At 36.0% G+C, this 13,994-nt stretch overlaps 1 protein-coding gene across 1 annotated transcript in view; it reads right to left on the minus strand.

The window, feature by feature from the left end:
* Positions 1-13,994, minus strand: part of FMN2 (formin 2) — a gene marked incomplete at both ends in the record, with an annotated part of 159,210 nt that overhangs the window by 136,491 nt on the left and 8,725 nt on the right. Inside the window, one exon of the mRNA XM_082306194.1 lies at positions 2,652-2,818. Coding sequence (XP_082162320.1) covers positions 2,652-2,818 — 167 coding nt within the window. The remainder of the gene's footprint in view (positions 1-2,651; positions 2,819-13,994) is intronic.

Consider the following 13,994-nt stretch of genomic DNA (forward strand, 5'->3'; position numbering starts at 1 on the left):
AAAAGGAGATCAGAGTGAGAGAATAGGACTTTTAAATAATCTGTTTATATTCATCTCAAGCCACGAGCAATAGATCACAGAGTAAACAAAACTCACCGAATTATTTTCATAAACTGTAACCTAACATCTTCAAAAAACAAAGTCTGTGGGACCACGCTTAAGCAAAAGGGGAATCATGGATTTTATTCAACATAAAAAAATAGTAAGTGAAAGCTCCGAAATACATGGGATCAGTCACAAAAGGAGAAAAGGAGGGATTCAAGGAAGGATTTCAGTGGAAAAAAGGTTGGCAATTCTGAAAAAAAACAAGCTAAAGGAGTGACCTAAGAGACTTTATAAGAACCAGACTAAGACAAAAATCAAAACAGCCAAATGAGTAACATTGAGGAACAAGCAATCACCAGAGCTGGATGTAGCAGGGAGGAAGGACGAGGTGGCGGACGAACCTGTCTGGGACCAGCACAGGGTGACAGGAGCTTTTTTGATGACAGTTTCAGCTGAGTGAAAAGGACACCAGCCAAACTGGAGGCAGTCCAAGATGGAACTGGAGGGACATCTGATGAACTTAGAGATGAAGGAAGAATATGGGACTGGCTGTCCTCCCAATTTTGGAGTAAGGTCAAATATCTCCTAATTCTAGATGGGTGAAATATAAGTATTACTTAAGGCTACTCTAATTCTTCTGTCTTTGAAATGAATGGTTAGATCAGCATTAAAAAGAAAAAAAAAAAAACTAAATAAGAAAAAAGCAAAGTACAGAAATGGAGAGAGATGCAAGAGGGGACATGAGTCACAGATCTTACATGTCCTTCTAAGTAATACACAGCAACACTGTAAGTTTTTCACACTAACTGCTAATTGTTTCATTTCCTCACATAACTCTCAGGATTTATTTTCTGTAAGATATTTTATTTACTCTCTCTGAGAAGCAAAATGAGCTAGAAGAAGCCCAGTTCTGAAGTTCTCAGCCACTAGAGTTTATACTGCAAGTTCTAAATATTTTCACCCTTGTAGGGCAGGTAATGAATAAACAGGTAGGTGTTCCTGTACTGTGGTCACCAAGGCTGAAGCAGAAACATATTCCCAAACTCAATAGCAGCAGCTCTCACCTTTGTGCCATGTGAAATTCAGTTGTTGAGATCCTAGTGTTCAAGACAGACATACGGTCCTTTGAAGTAGGATGCACTGCTAGTTGCATACACATACACAGCGCTTTACACCACTTCTGACACTGTTTTACAGGAGCATGATCTATTTAGGGGACTTATACACAAAAATAGCAACAGAGCATTTGTGGCTTACTGATAGCCCAATTCAAATTAAGATCACTGCTAAGCCAGCAACATATTAAATCACTGACTTTGACACACTGTTCACATGGCACTAGGCTAGGCTACTGTTTCTTTTCAGAAAGTCCGTCCTGCTCGATACAGTCAATGAAAGATAAATAGAATAATTCTCTTCCTCAGACAAACCATGGTATACCAGTTAACAAAAGAGCCTCTTCTGCTTCTTTCCAAACAAAATCTGTTTATAAGTGAGGAGAAACTTTTAAAAAGAGAATATTGTATTCAATACTCTAAAGAAGAGGAGATTAGCTGAACATATGGTAAAACCAGGAGAACTGAAAACATTGCTAGACTGTTTTAAACAACCTGAAAAATAAGAAACATATATTTTCCAGTAACTTTATTGAGTATATTTAACCATAAACACTTTCAGATGGTATATGATTTTAAGTTGCCTGAACAACCTCAGTTTTACAGTCACACTCCATTTTTCAATTAATTTCAAAAAACAGTTTGAACAATGTTTAAAACATTGTTAAAACAAACCAAACCAAACAAAAAAAACCCAACCAAACCAAAACAAAAAAAAACCCAAACCACAAGGTTTAATATTGTTAGAGGGACCATGGAATGATTTTGTAGATAAGCTAGGTTATCTAGGAAAGCTTGTTTCTTTTAAGAATTCATCAGACAAATTTATTCTACCCATTTTCCTCTTCACCAGTTGTGTTAAACTATTCTTCAGGAGAGATGAGAAAGATTTAAAGAGTTCAAAAGACCCATGTTCTCTCATACTTACGCCAATCATTTTTTGAGTATTTCTAACCAAGTTCAGCTTAATGTGTCGAATAGGGATGATCTTAACTATACCAGTAAGGTATTTAGATTAGTTAATATTTGTACATTATTTTGAAGTTAATTAGTGAAGAGAAAAATCATCAGTCACATGAACCAGTACAAAGCAGTGTCAAAGATAAAATTTAAGGCAAGGATCATAAAAGTAAGTTCACTGTAAAACTTCATGGGTTGTACAGTACCATACAATAGAAAGACATTCTAATGTTGAATTCATTATCCAAGAGGAAGGAAAAGTATGTTAGGTGACGAAAACAACAGGTACAGAACAGTATAGCACACTAAGATATGAATTAAAAAGTTAAGAAATCAAGTTATGGGAGAACCTTTTAAAACTTAACGTTTACCTGGATACAAAAGTGCACACACCTGAGCTCAGAAAAATAGCTGGCCACTCTCATAAGGGCAATTTTCATTAAAAGGACTTACTCTCTCAAGGCTGATGAGCCATTGATAAATCATGTCCCACTGGGCAAACAGACAAAAGATAACTTTTTCAGTACTTACATCAAACGTGGGTGTGCTTTGCTGGGCACTCTGATTACATGGTTCTCTGAAGCAGTCAGTGAATGGAAGCAGAAGACCCATTGCAATAATGCGAGAACATAGTTTTTCTGCTTCTTCTTGTGGTGCATTTTCCTGCTGGCTGAAGAGCTTTTCCAGCAGAGTTCGTCCTGCCAAGGTGATGACACAGATTAACAAGAAATTGTAGCTATCTATGGGACACAAAGATTAAGGCATTACAACGTGTATTGAAAATATCAACTACTAGAAGTAAAAATATGAAATAAAAGAAGAATTCTTCAGAAAAGTACTTGATAATAAGTCTTTAATATAAAATATTGCTATATAATAATTTAAACTGATCTGTAGCCTGATTAATTAGGATATTCAAGAAAATACACATTGTGTTGGCTGCACTGTGGAACAGGAACAAAAGCCATGAGATGTAGCATCAATTTCCTATTTATTTATATTATACAATTGTCCTGATGAGAAAATCAAGATATTACCAAGAAATGAACTAACTTTTTCCAAGGGTGTCACACAGTTATTATAGAATCAAGTCTCCCAACTCTTGGAATGAGCCTTTGTTTTTTGAATCATAAAATGATCACAGTCTTTAAGAAATTGTGCTCTATTTCTTTAGAGAAACTCTCAATAAAAGAATAACAACAAAAAAACCCTGATAACTGTACTATTTAAAATTGTATTTAATATAGCTCCAGAGCAGTAGAGTGCTCCAAATTCAAATGCAGTGCCACAAGCAGCAGTTCAGAGAAGTAAAACTTTCGAAGAGTGAGAAAAGAGACTTATTCCTATTACAGGGCCAGATTTAACGATCAAAGTGTTTTCTTTGTTATCTCACCAGAGCATGAAAGGAGGGCATATGTTAAAGTATATTACAGGAGACAATGCTAGAAGTTTGAAAGACCTTTGTACTCTGTGCAGTTAGCCAGAAAGAGACTAAAAAAATTAGTTATATATGCAGGCTGTAGTAAAATCTACATTGCAAGAATATTAAATTGCTTGATTAAGCTCTAAAATGTCAAAAGATGCCAAAGTTCAGATTTACAGGATATAACTAAAGATATGAAATAGATCTACTGGAAGAGAAAAGGCAGATGGAGTAATAAAGTTAATTTCATGTTTTAGTACGAATTAGCTGTGAATACAATTTGTACCTAAATCAGTTTCTATAGTCTGTTTTTTCCACTCACTCACTGGAAGCCAAAGGTATTTTCCCAAAAAAAAAATACTGCATTAAGAAAGCATTTTAGTGTCACTTAAAGTAGTAATAATAACAATAATAATACTACTAATACTGTTTTTTACATACAAATGCAAGATTTCTGTGTGAATGTTGATTTTATTCAAAATGGAAAATTTCCCAGACTTTTTGAATATAACAAAAAGTTGTTTTTTTTTTTTTTTTTTTTTTTAAAACATCTGGAGGCAATTTAAAAAGGATATTGTAAGCGACATTTGGCCCAAAGTTTCTGCATTATTTTAACTTCATATGGCAATACAGGCTAAAATAAACAATACATTAAAACGTTAGAAGTTATTTCTAAGATTTTCCTCTCCACATCTAAAGATTTGATAATTCTGAATTATTAGTCCAAGTTTCCTAGCCTTTTATTAGATACAATACAGTACATTCAAGGGGGTAAGCCAGGGGATAAACTTGTAAGATACACAAATTTTGTTACATTTGCTGATTAGTTTGCCTTCTCTCCTTGTTTTCACCACTTATAAGGTGATGATAACATAATTGCTTATTCAACATATCCCTCTATTTATCTAAAGATACAGTTCTGTTATTAAATCTTCAAAGTCATTAATTAATTGAAGATGGGCTTTCTTATTGACCGAAATTTTTTAACAACAATTTACCCACAGTTGCAGCAATCCCCTACATGAAGAAAGGCAACAGTATGAAACCATGGAAACGAAGCGCAAATAGGGAGCTATCTGCCAACAGACTTTTTTGTGATTTGTTTCACTAAGTTTTCTTTGGGGTTGTAGTTGCCAAGGCTTAGTAGTGCTGTAAAAGACCACTAAAAAAACCTCCTAGCTACTGCCCTCTTACTGCAATAAATGGATTCTCCTAGTTATAAATACTGAGGTTTAGCTATATAAGCAAGTTTTAGAAAAAAAAAAAAAAAAAAGAGTACAAGCTTGGCATCACACTGACACCAGAGCACCAATAGGTAGCATTTCTGCTAGCATTTCTGGAGCAAAGCACATCATATTACCATAGTATCACCTTATATCACTGAGTAAAGTTCAACAACATGGAAAGTTGTCTAGTGAAATGATTGACTGCAAGCAATGAGTCTGAATGGGGAATTAAATACTTTACATTTATCTAAAATGCACAGAAGAAAAAATAACAACAAGAAAATACACCAGAGGAAGAGCACTCTGTGCGCACACACACACAATTAGGACTATGCAAGAAAACTACACATTTCTTCATGCTATATTAAATATTCAAATGTTACCCATGACTTTTGAATGTCAGGCTTGATATATCTTTTTTTTTTTTTTCTCCTCTGGATGTTTCAACTTGTAAATAATCTTATCATGTTTAGGGAGTCTTCTCCTGGACATCCAGAAGCAGAATAGCCCCGTGCCTCCCCCTTGCCTTTTGCTTTAACCATTAACAGGAATAATACCCGTAAAGGACAGAACAGTAAGTGAGGCCTTTTTTTCCTTAATCTACCTATTCGTTTGCTAATTTTTGTAGCACTTCTTAACAGTCTTGCTCAAGAGCAAATACTTTGTTCAGAATCTTAGTTGCCATTCAGGTGCAGTTTAATTTATATAGTGGTTATTAACTATTGTTGCTCAGTGATTATCAATTACTGTCTAAACACACTTCAGCATTCAGACAATACACAATAAGTAAACAAGTAATCTGTAAACAAGTCATTAGTGAACTTAATTTCTCTTACTGTACTCTGCATTTCTTATGTCATTTTGTCCATCTGAGCCTGAACTGTTCTCTCCAGTGTATTATCAGTCTTGGAATAAATATGGTAGTAAAAATTACTTAATGATATTAGCTAGTACTTTTTAACCTAAAAGAATCAATCATTTAACTCAAGGTAACTTCAGTACAATTAAGCTGTCCTTTGCATCAAACATAAGTTGGGTCAAAAAAATAAAGGTTCTCAATACAAAGGCAATAATGTTCAGATAAAGCTGTGCTCTAACACAGCTTGTGTGTTCCTTACAATTGCTATGGAGACCTGAGGACAGACACAGAAATTTGAATTGCAGAAATACATTTTAGTTCAGTTAACACATTTTACCAAATGCAAGCTGAAAGAAGTTCAACTTTCAATGCATACAGAAATAGCTTCACTGTGAACAGCTGTGAAAAAAATCTCTGTATCAACAATAAATGGGTTATATGTTTAAAGCACTTACTGGGCAATATATTTAGAACAGACTTAAGCCACTGAAGTTTTGTACCTAACCAGCTAGGGCTTATCATCAAATTGAACAGTTGTTACAAGTGTCAGAACTACTCACTCCTCATCAAACATAAAAACCAACTAAAGTTATAAAAAGGACAATACATATTTTCCTTAAAAGGAAGTGAGGAAGTAAACCCTACCAAAAGAAAGGGTGTCAATACTTGAGAATGTCACTCATTTCCTCGAGGCAACACCACGCCACGCTGCACTGCCCACCGATGGAGCCGCTGTGGCACTGTAGTTCCAGACAGGGCTAAGGCTATTTTACATGGGAGAACATTTGAAAGCCACCGCTTACTAAGAAGTAGTTCCTCCTTTGTTAAAGTTATCTGATATTTCTCTTTCACCCACTTTCAGGTAAAACCCAGTTCTAACTACAGCAGAAGCAATCCAGCTCCAAAGCCCTCTGCGGCTCGGGGAGGCTGGTGTCAAATCTGCCCCTGCCTCGCAGCCCTCTGACCCTACCTGCACCTGCACTGATATCAAAGCAAGAGATTTCGTTCCTCTCATCAGGAATCACATTTCTGATTTTGATTCAGGGCAAGAAGAAGGTTATATTTTTGTTTAGGTATAGCAAAATACCTCTTTAACACTGGACTCCACAGGCTTTTAACTACTTTTGTTTGGAATCAGAAATGGTTTGCCAGCACCCCATCTATCTGCATTACACATGCTTGGAATTAATTCCAATTAAAATAACTTTGTGTCTATGCGTGAAATTGACTGTACAATATTAATCCCTGAATCTATTCCTTAAACAGCAAAATCAAAGTCACAGCCATATTTAATGCATAGGCCAAATTCCAGTCAACTTCAACTGCAAGATTTTGAGCTACAAGTTTTCATCTTTGGTTTATAAATAAAATGCAGCAATGAATGAAATCATTAATCACCTCATATTCATAGCTTACATGAGGTAATACCTGAATATGTTCCCAATAGGTGAAGATGGTTGCAAGTGACCTGGAATAATTAAATGATTAATGATTTCATAATTATTATATGATCAGATGATTTCTGTTACAGGGATTTAAATGCAATGGTAAAGCATTTTTTCTTGGTTGCCTTTACATGCCATGAAAATAGTAAAGAACAAAGATCTCTCAGTTCTTTTTTTTTTTTTTCCCTAAAAGTTTAAAAATGTTCCCTTTTTTAATATTTTAAACAACTTTTCTTCCCAGAAATCCCAGGTCATGAAGTTCCTGGACCCTATTCTTGCCTTTCCTCTAAGTTTTAGTTTGGTGGGGGATGGGAGGTGTATCAAGTTTTGAACTAGAGAAGAACTGCAGTTAAGTTTCAGCCTTAGATCAAATCAGTATTCTGAGGATCTTGCCAAAACCCTCCAGCAAATGAGATGACTATAAACTAATAAGTTATTTTTTAGGAGCTTAGAATGACTTATTAAATCCCAGTAAGGGATAAAAAGACTTCTTTTTTTCTTTTCTTACAAAGCATTACACAATTAATTAACTAAAAGAATGGGAACATAAAATTAAGTTTGGAAGTATCATGTATTCTGGCCTTCTATGCATATTTTGCGATACTTTTGCTGCCATCGCTCAGCCTTGGTCTTCTGGCTCAGCGTCCAAATTCCATGTTCTCTACCTCCATGTTATCTGCTGCTTTCTCCCATTCTCATTAAGATGAAGCACTATGATCTTACAATCTCCTGTATGACATTATAGGTCTTCACCCTATCACTGTGACCAAGACTTGGGTAACATTGTTCATCAAAACCACCTCTGGCAACAATTGTAGAACATGTAAGCTATTCATCACAGAATTAAAATTCACAAGTCCCAGTATGGTTTTCATTCATACTCTCTTTCTTTTTGAAAAACGCAGGTAATTGTATTCTCGAATGATCATTTTCAACTTTAGATTTACTGCAACTATATTTACTCAAATGCAAGGTGGAGGGAGAAAGGAGGCCTACCTCACCAAAAGTCATTCTACAAACATTATTTCATATAAGAATGAAACACTGTAAAATATTAACTATAATATATATTGTATAAAATGCGTATAATAATTTAATAGAATAATGCCACTCAGTACTGGCCTGACACAGCCACAGATTCTCCCTTGGCCTGGAGAGTTGTCTGCATGTATGTATTGCGCCTCCTTCCATATGGCAGCAACTGCTAGAGACCTTGGCCACCAGTACTGATAATCTGAACCACCTTGTCCGTCATGACCTGGACTATAAGTCACTTTTGATGGGAGAGGTTGCCTATTTTAGAAGGAAGCACATTTGGTCTTTCTATTACAGTTACCTTATATTCCAGGGCAGACTTTTTTTCTCCTCAAGCAGACACTAAAAATAAGGATCTACACTCTTCTGAAATGCAGTTTTGCCTTACACTTGATTGTCTATGGAATTATTGAATGTTGAAAGGCGGTTCAGTACTGTTCACAGAGAAATACAGGCAAACCCCAACTCAGTGAATTCGCATGATAGCTTTTTTCCTGTCCAATCTGCTTAGAAGACCAACCTTTCAAAGAGGAACAAGGTGAGCAATACAATCCTTAAGGACTAGCAATACCATCAGCATGTTGTTGTTGGCTTTGGATTTGCTTAATTATTGAGGGGAGGGAGAGGGACAAATGGAAGAGAGAAACAGGAGAAAACTACAGTAGTCACAGACACACGTGCATGCACTGAGACCCTGCACTACAGCAGAACTTGCGATAATGCTTCACTGAGGATTGTGCTGTTATAACCTCACATTTATCTTTAAAGATAGGTCTCATATCCTCCTTACGCTGCATTTGCAAAAGCCCGGGAGCACAGCTGTCAGTGAGCACAAGCTGAGACTAATGATCCAAATGAGCTATACTCCAAAAGCTTCCCCTTCTGCTGGTCTCCCATGATTCTCTCTTCTAACAACCAGACCGCTACACCACACTTTCACCAGTAGCACAGAAGCTGCATCAGCACGTCTTAACCTATACAGACTGGAGACAGACTTACAGTTTTAATTTTTCCCAATGCAGAGTGAATGGCTTCAGTGTAATACCAGTCCTGAATGCCCTACTCAGAGTCACGTCAAGGGTTAACAGTGACTCATGCACGTACTGCTTACATCTTCAAAAACTGAAATCAGCTTGCCCTCTTTTTCCCAGTTTACTCTTTCCCCCCACTTCAGTGAGCTCATAAATGCTCACACAGCAAAGATTTCATAAGCTTTGAAGCCAGAAGTGCTATAGGCAATGGTCTATTTTTGGGAGTTAGGACAGGAAAAAAGGGAAAGGAAGAAGAGATGGACAAAGTAATGTATTTCCATTTAGAATATGTTTTCTATTAGTCTTATGAAATATAAAGAGGCAATTGCAGTCTTATTATGGTTTTTCAATTCACAAAGGATTACAATTGTGAACATGGTTATACAATTTTTTTTTTAAAAAAGAGCAGAAAATGTGGAAAAAGAAAAGCTGATTTCTACGGCCTTCAAGAATTAGGAAATACTACAATTCAGATATCTGCTGCTGCATATATCCCTAAAACATTCCTTTCTTCCAATTTTTCTCGTCTCCTTTTCTACATATACTATGATCAAGGTCACAGCTAAATCAAACTTAAACCCTTTGGCAAAGCACCTGAACTGTGCAGCACCAAACGTTCCACAGAATGTTGGAAGAGAGCAAACATGTCCAAAAGACAGAAATACAGCAAAGACTTCCATATATGCTTACTTGTAGATGAACTAGTAATTGCAACTACATGCCATTTCTTAAATACTTTACAGTACAAGTTTTATTCATTCATCGTATTTCCCCAAACTACACAGCAAAAGCTTGCTGAGCCATTTCCTAGGGGCAAATGAATCACACTTCATTTTCACCTTTCTACTGTTTAATGTACTTTCCTAGGTCTCAAATAAACAAAGTGACTACTATTTCACATATAAAATTAATATTTCAAGGATCAAAAGTATTACTTAATATTTTCTGTTCATTTCATAATCTTTTCAAATTTCAAGTTTTTCAGCTAACCTCTACTAGTCAGCTTAAATATAGTATGCAATACATGACTGCTGAGAAAGAAATGGTTTTCAAAGGTGCCCTTCGAACCTCGGGAATGAAACAGAACTGGAAATCGGTACTCTAGCCATCTCCTCTTCAAATAACAAGCCCAAGTCCTGCATAAACACATACTAAATATACATTTGCACTAAAAAAATAACAAATTAATTTAGTCTCTTGCTTGCGTGAAGCCTGACCTGGGAGATTGCACCCAATGTTCCAGGATTAGAGACTTCATTTATTGTTCTTTTTCACTGCAGAGTTTCTAATCCTCTGCTGATTTAGATAGGGAAACTGTTCCAACTCTCATCCTGTGAGGTTGTTTTGGCTGGTTTTTTTTTGTGTTTTTTTTTTTGTTTGTTTGTTTGTTTGTTTTTTGTTTTGTTTTTTTGTTTTTTTTTTTAAAAGGGATTGAATTTTCCTTGACAGATACTTTCCTAAAACCACATGACAGTTTTCTCACAGCTTGGTTACATAAAACATGGAAAACCCACCAAGCAACAGGCCTGGTTTCACAATAAAAAGAAAAAAAAAAATAATTAATTGAATCCTTCCACTATGAATAAACACAAAAGTAAAGTATGTCATAAGTCTAATTTCCAGGCAATGTAAACCTTAAAAATGACAAAACTTGTCAAGGTCTAGGGTTATGGTACAAATTTCTATAATACTGTCATAAAGATATTTCCTTTTGTTTTTATTATCAGTATAATAACTAATATCTGCATTCACTGCTCGTACACATACATACATTTCTAAGGGGAAAAACCCCAGAGGTTACATATTAATTTCTTTATATATTTATATTATCATATTAATTTATTTTTTTATATATATATATATATTTATATCTTATATTTTAGTATTTAGAACACTACTAAGTTTAGGGATGTGTGGAAATGCCTGAGAGGATTGTCCTTTCTTCTCTGATGTTCTGTCTCCAGATTTCCTGGCTCTGTTCACATGGATGGCATGAACTAAACTGACATATCATCTCAAATTCAGAAGTCAAAAGCAGAAAGTCTAAGAACGAGAATTAAGAAAAAGACATACATCGACACCATCTCCCCCTGCACCCCTGGTTTTCTATGCCTGCCTACACACAGTTCAATGTAATTTCAAAGTCAGAAATATATATTTATTAAAGTCCAGTGAAGAATGTATTGATTGATGGATTGATTACATTCATAGACTCTTCAAACAACCAGAATAAGACTATCAGTTATCAATTTCACATCCGTCAGTCCTGTATCGGATTATCACAGTAAAAACCACGCTTTACTTTTGCCAAGCTGTCTGAATCTCTTGGCATCTCAGTCTCCCTGCCTTTATACCATCCCATCGTTTAGTACCCTCTTGACTGTTAAAAATTTTCCATGAAAACTCTTGGCTAGCCTTAAGTTAGAGCTGCAATATATCAATCCCTGTGCAACTCAAGCAAGTAATTTTTTTTTCCCTTATTTTAGCCCTACAATTATCACTAATCATTTAAACAGATTCTGGATTGTGCAAGAGAGCTTGAATAAATATCACTGAGGTTTCAACTCAGCTAGAACAAGCAGCGCACTACGCAGTTACAGAAAGAGAATCACATAATGCCAACAGTTTGAAATGTTCGAGACATTCCAAAAAAAGCCAAGGAACACACGTGTGTGTGCTCCCTTTTGGAAGCAAGGGCACAAGTCGCCACTGGCAAGAGAATCCTGCTGCTGCCCCCGGGGCCACCACTGTGCATGCAGGGCAAAAATGGCACCTCATACAAATGCCACTGAAATTCTTCCAGTAATGCCCTCATGGAAAAAAGCAGAGGTCTGGAAAAAATTTGAAAATCGGATTCCCCAAAAATAAAGATGACAAGGAAAGGCCTCAGATTTAATGAAGTAAAAAGCCACCCCAGAAAGGATGTTGCAAGCAAACAGTTTTCAAAAAAACCCATCTCACTCGTTATCCATAGTGTCCCATGATCAACCAAGCAGCTGTATTTTTAAAATAGCTTGGTCCACTTGTGCTGGCTATGAGACATTGCAACAACACCAGTTTCAGCATACCTCCAATGGTCTGTTAAAAGATTACTTAACCATATGCCATACTTGCACAAATCATGCAGGAAAAAGTGAAGCAGTCAGGTCAAAAACTGATTAATGCAAACTTTGATCCTGAGGAATGAACTCACAATCCTGCCTGGTTTCTGTATTATAATACAAATTTTGAAATTAGGAAGACAAAATTTTACTGAAAATTTCACTTGGTGATGAAAAGATCGAGTCCTGCAAACACTAAGGTCAGGACAAATGTCAGGGCCCAGCTCTACTCTTGCATTAATTATGCAATAAACTTCCACAGCCTGACCAAGCCTGTCACAACACTAGGTAGAAGTAGACCAAAATTACGCTGTTCCTCTTTGGTGGAAGAGAAGTAACATGACGGTGTCCCTTATCAAAACCACCAGTAATTTTCTTCTTCAGGTAAGTGATTTGCGGTGTTGCCATTTTATACGGAAACCCAGATGAATTCCTTCCTACCACTCTTGCTTTGTCTAGAAAGCAGCTGTACATAAAAAGCTATCAATGCAGCCTTATTGATCTTTGCTAAAACCATGCTGCATTTTGTTCCATTTTTCTTTACCCTTTTACAATAAACACAATAACTAATTATATCTTAAAATTTCCTCCTTCAAGATTCGTTCCAAAGCCCTGCTTGTTGCTGCAGTCAAAATAAGATGACTAGAAATGCCTGGATCATTTGCAATAACAATATAACACTTTTTCTAAAAAGCAGATATTCTAACTTTGCTATCACCAGAGCTTCAGAATATATTAAAATGTTTGTGATGGCTTGTGACAGTGCTTTCAGAATTCTTGTAGATTAGCAAGTCTCTTAAACATTCTGTCTCTCTAACTTGAGCATTAAGCTCCTTAAAATTTTGCTTTCACAGTGACTAAGATTTTACACCTTTCCCCCACACTGAATTTTCTGATATATGGCATGCAGGACAAGCTGAGATGAAATATTAAGCTATGCTTTTATCCTTACCTTTCACTATATGTATCATATATATAGCAAAAGGTAAGAATATATTTTATATGTCACTAAATAGCTTTCAGAAGATGAAGTTTTTAAACATCAAACAATTCCCCAACTATGATACAGCAGTGGTACACAGTATAAAATACCTTCCTAAAAATAGAAACAAGATGCACACTCCCACACATTATATGTCATGTCTCCTTTCACCTTGATTTCTCTTCAGGTTCGAATGCAGTATTATTGCGGATTACAGAAGTATATTGCTAAAGCTTTCCTAATTAGATTGGTTTATGATAAAAGAGAATCTATATGCGTCTGTCTACCAAATCTTTTAGGCACCATATGCATCTTTGGCAACTTGCATATTGTGTTTTCCAGGTGCTCAGGTTCCTCTCAGCAAGTATTTAATTCTGCCCATCTTTACCCTTTCAGTTTCTGTGGTGATTTGCGATGTGAAGGCGGTATTCTCTGCCAGGTTCTCACAGACTGCTGGAAAGCCAGAATTCTTTCTCTCTAGCTCTTTAAAGAAAGAAGCTCCTCTGATGTCTTTTTGGGCAGCTATTACTAACAGCGTCTTTGTCAGTCCAAACTGATACACACTGTTCTTTATAACCAATTTTGTAAAACTTCTTTATTCCCAATGGTTCTACATTTAATTTGACATTTAATGAAGTCTGGCCCATCTCTACATTAGAAGTAAATCCAAGTATTTGCTCAAGCAGCCACAGGTCACAAAACACAACTGAACTGAACTAGCAAGCCTCTGAAGAGGGACACAAGTAACAAATTTCTTTCAACCTACTCATTA

Source organism: Platalea leucorodia (assembly GCF_965183815.1).
Source record: "Platalea leucorodia genome assembly, chromosome: 3".
NCBI classification, from domain to species: domain Eukaryota; kingdom Metazoa; phylum Chordata; class Aves; order Pelecaniformes; family Threskiornithidae; genus Platalea; species Platalea leucorodia.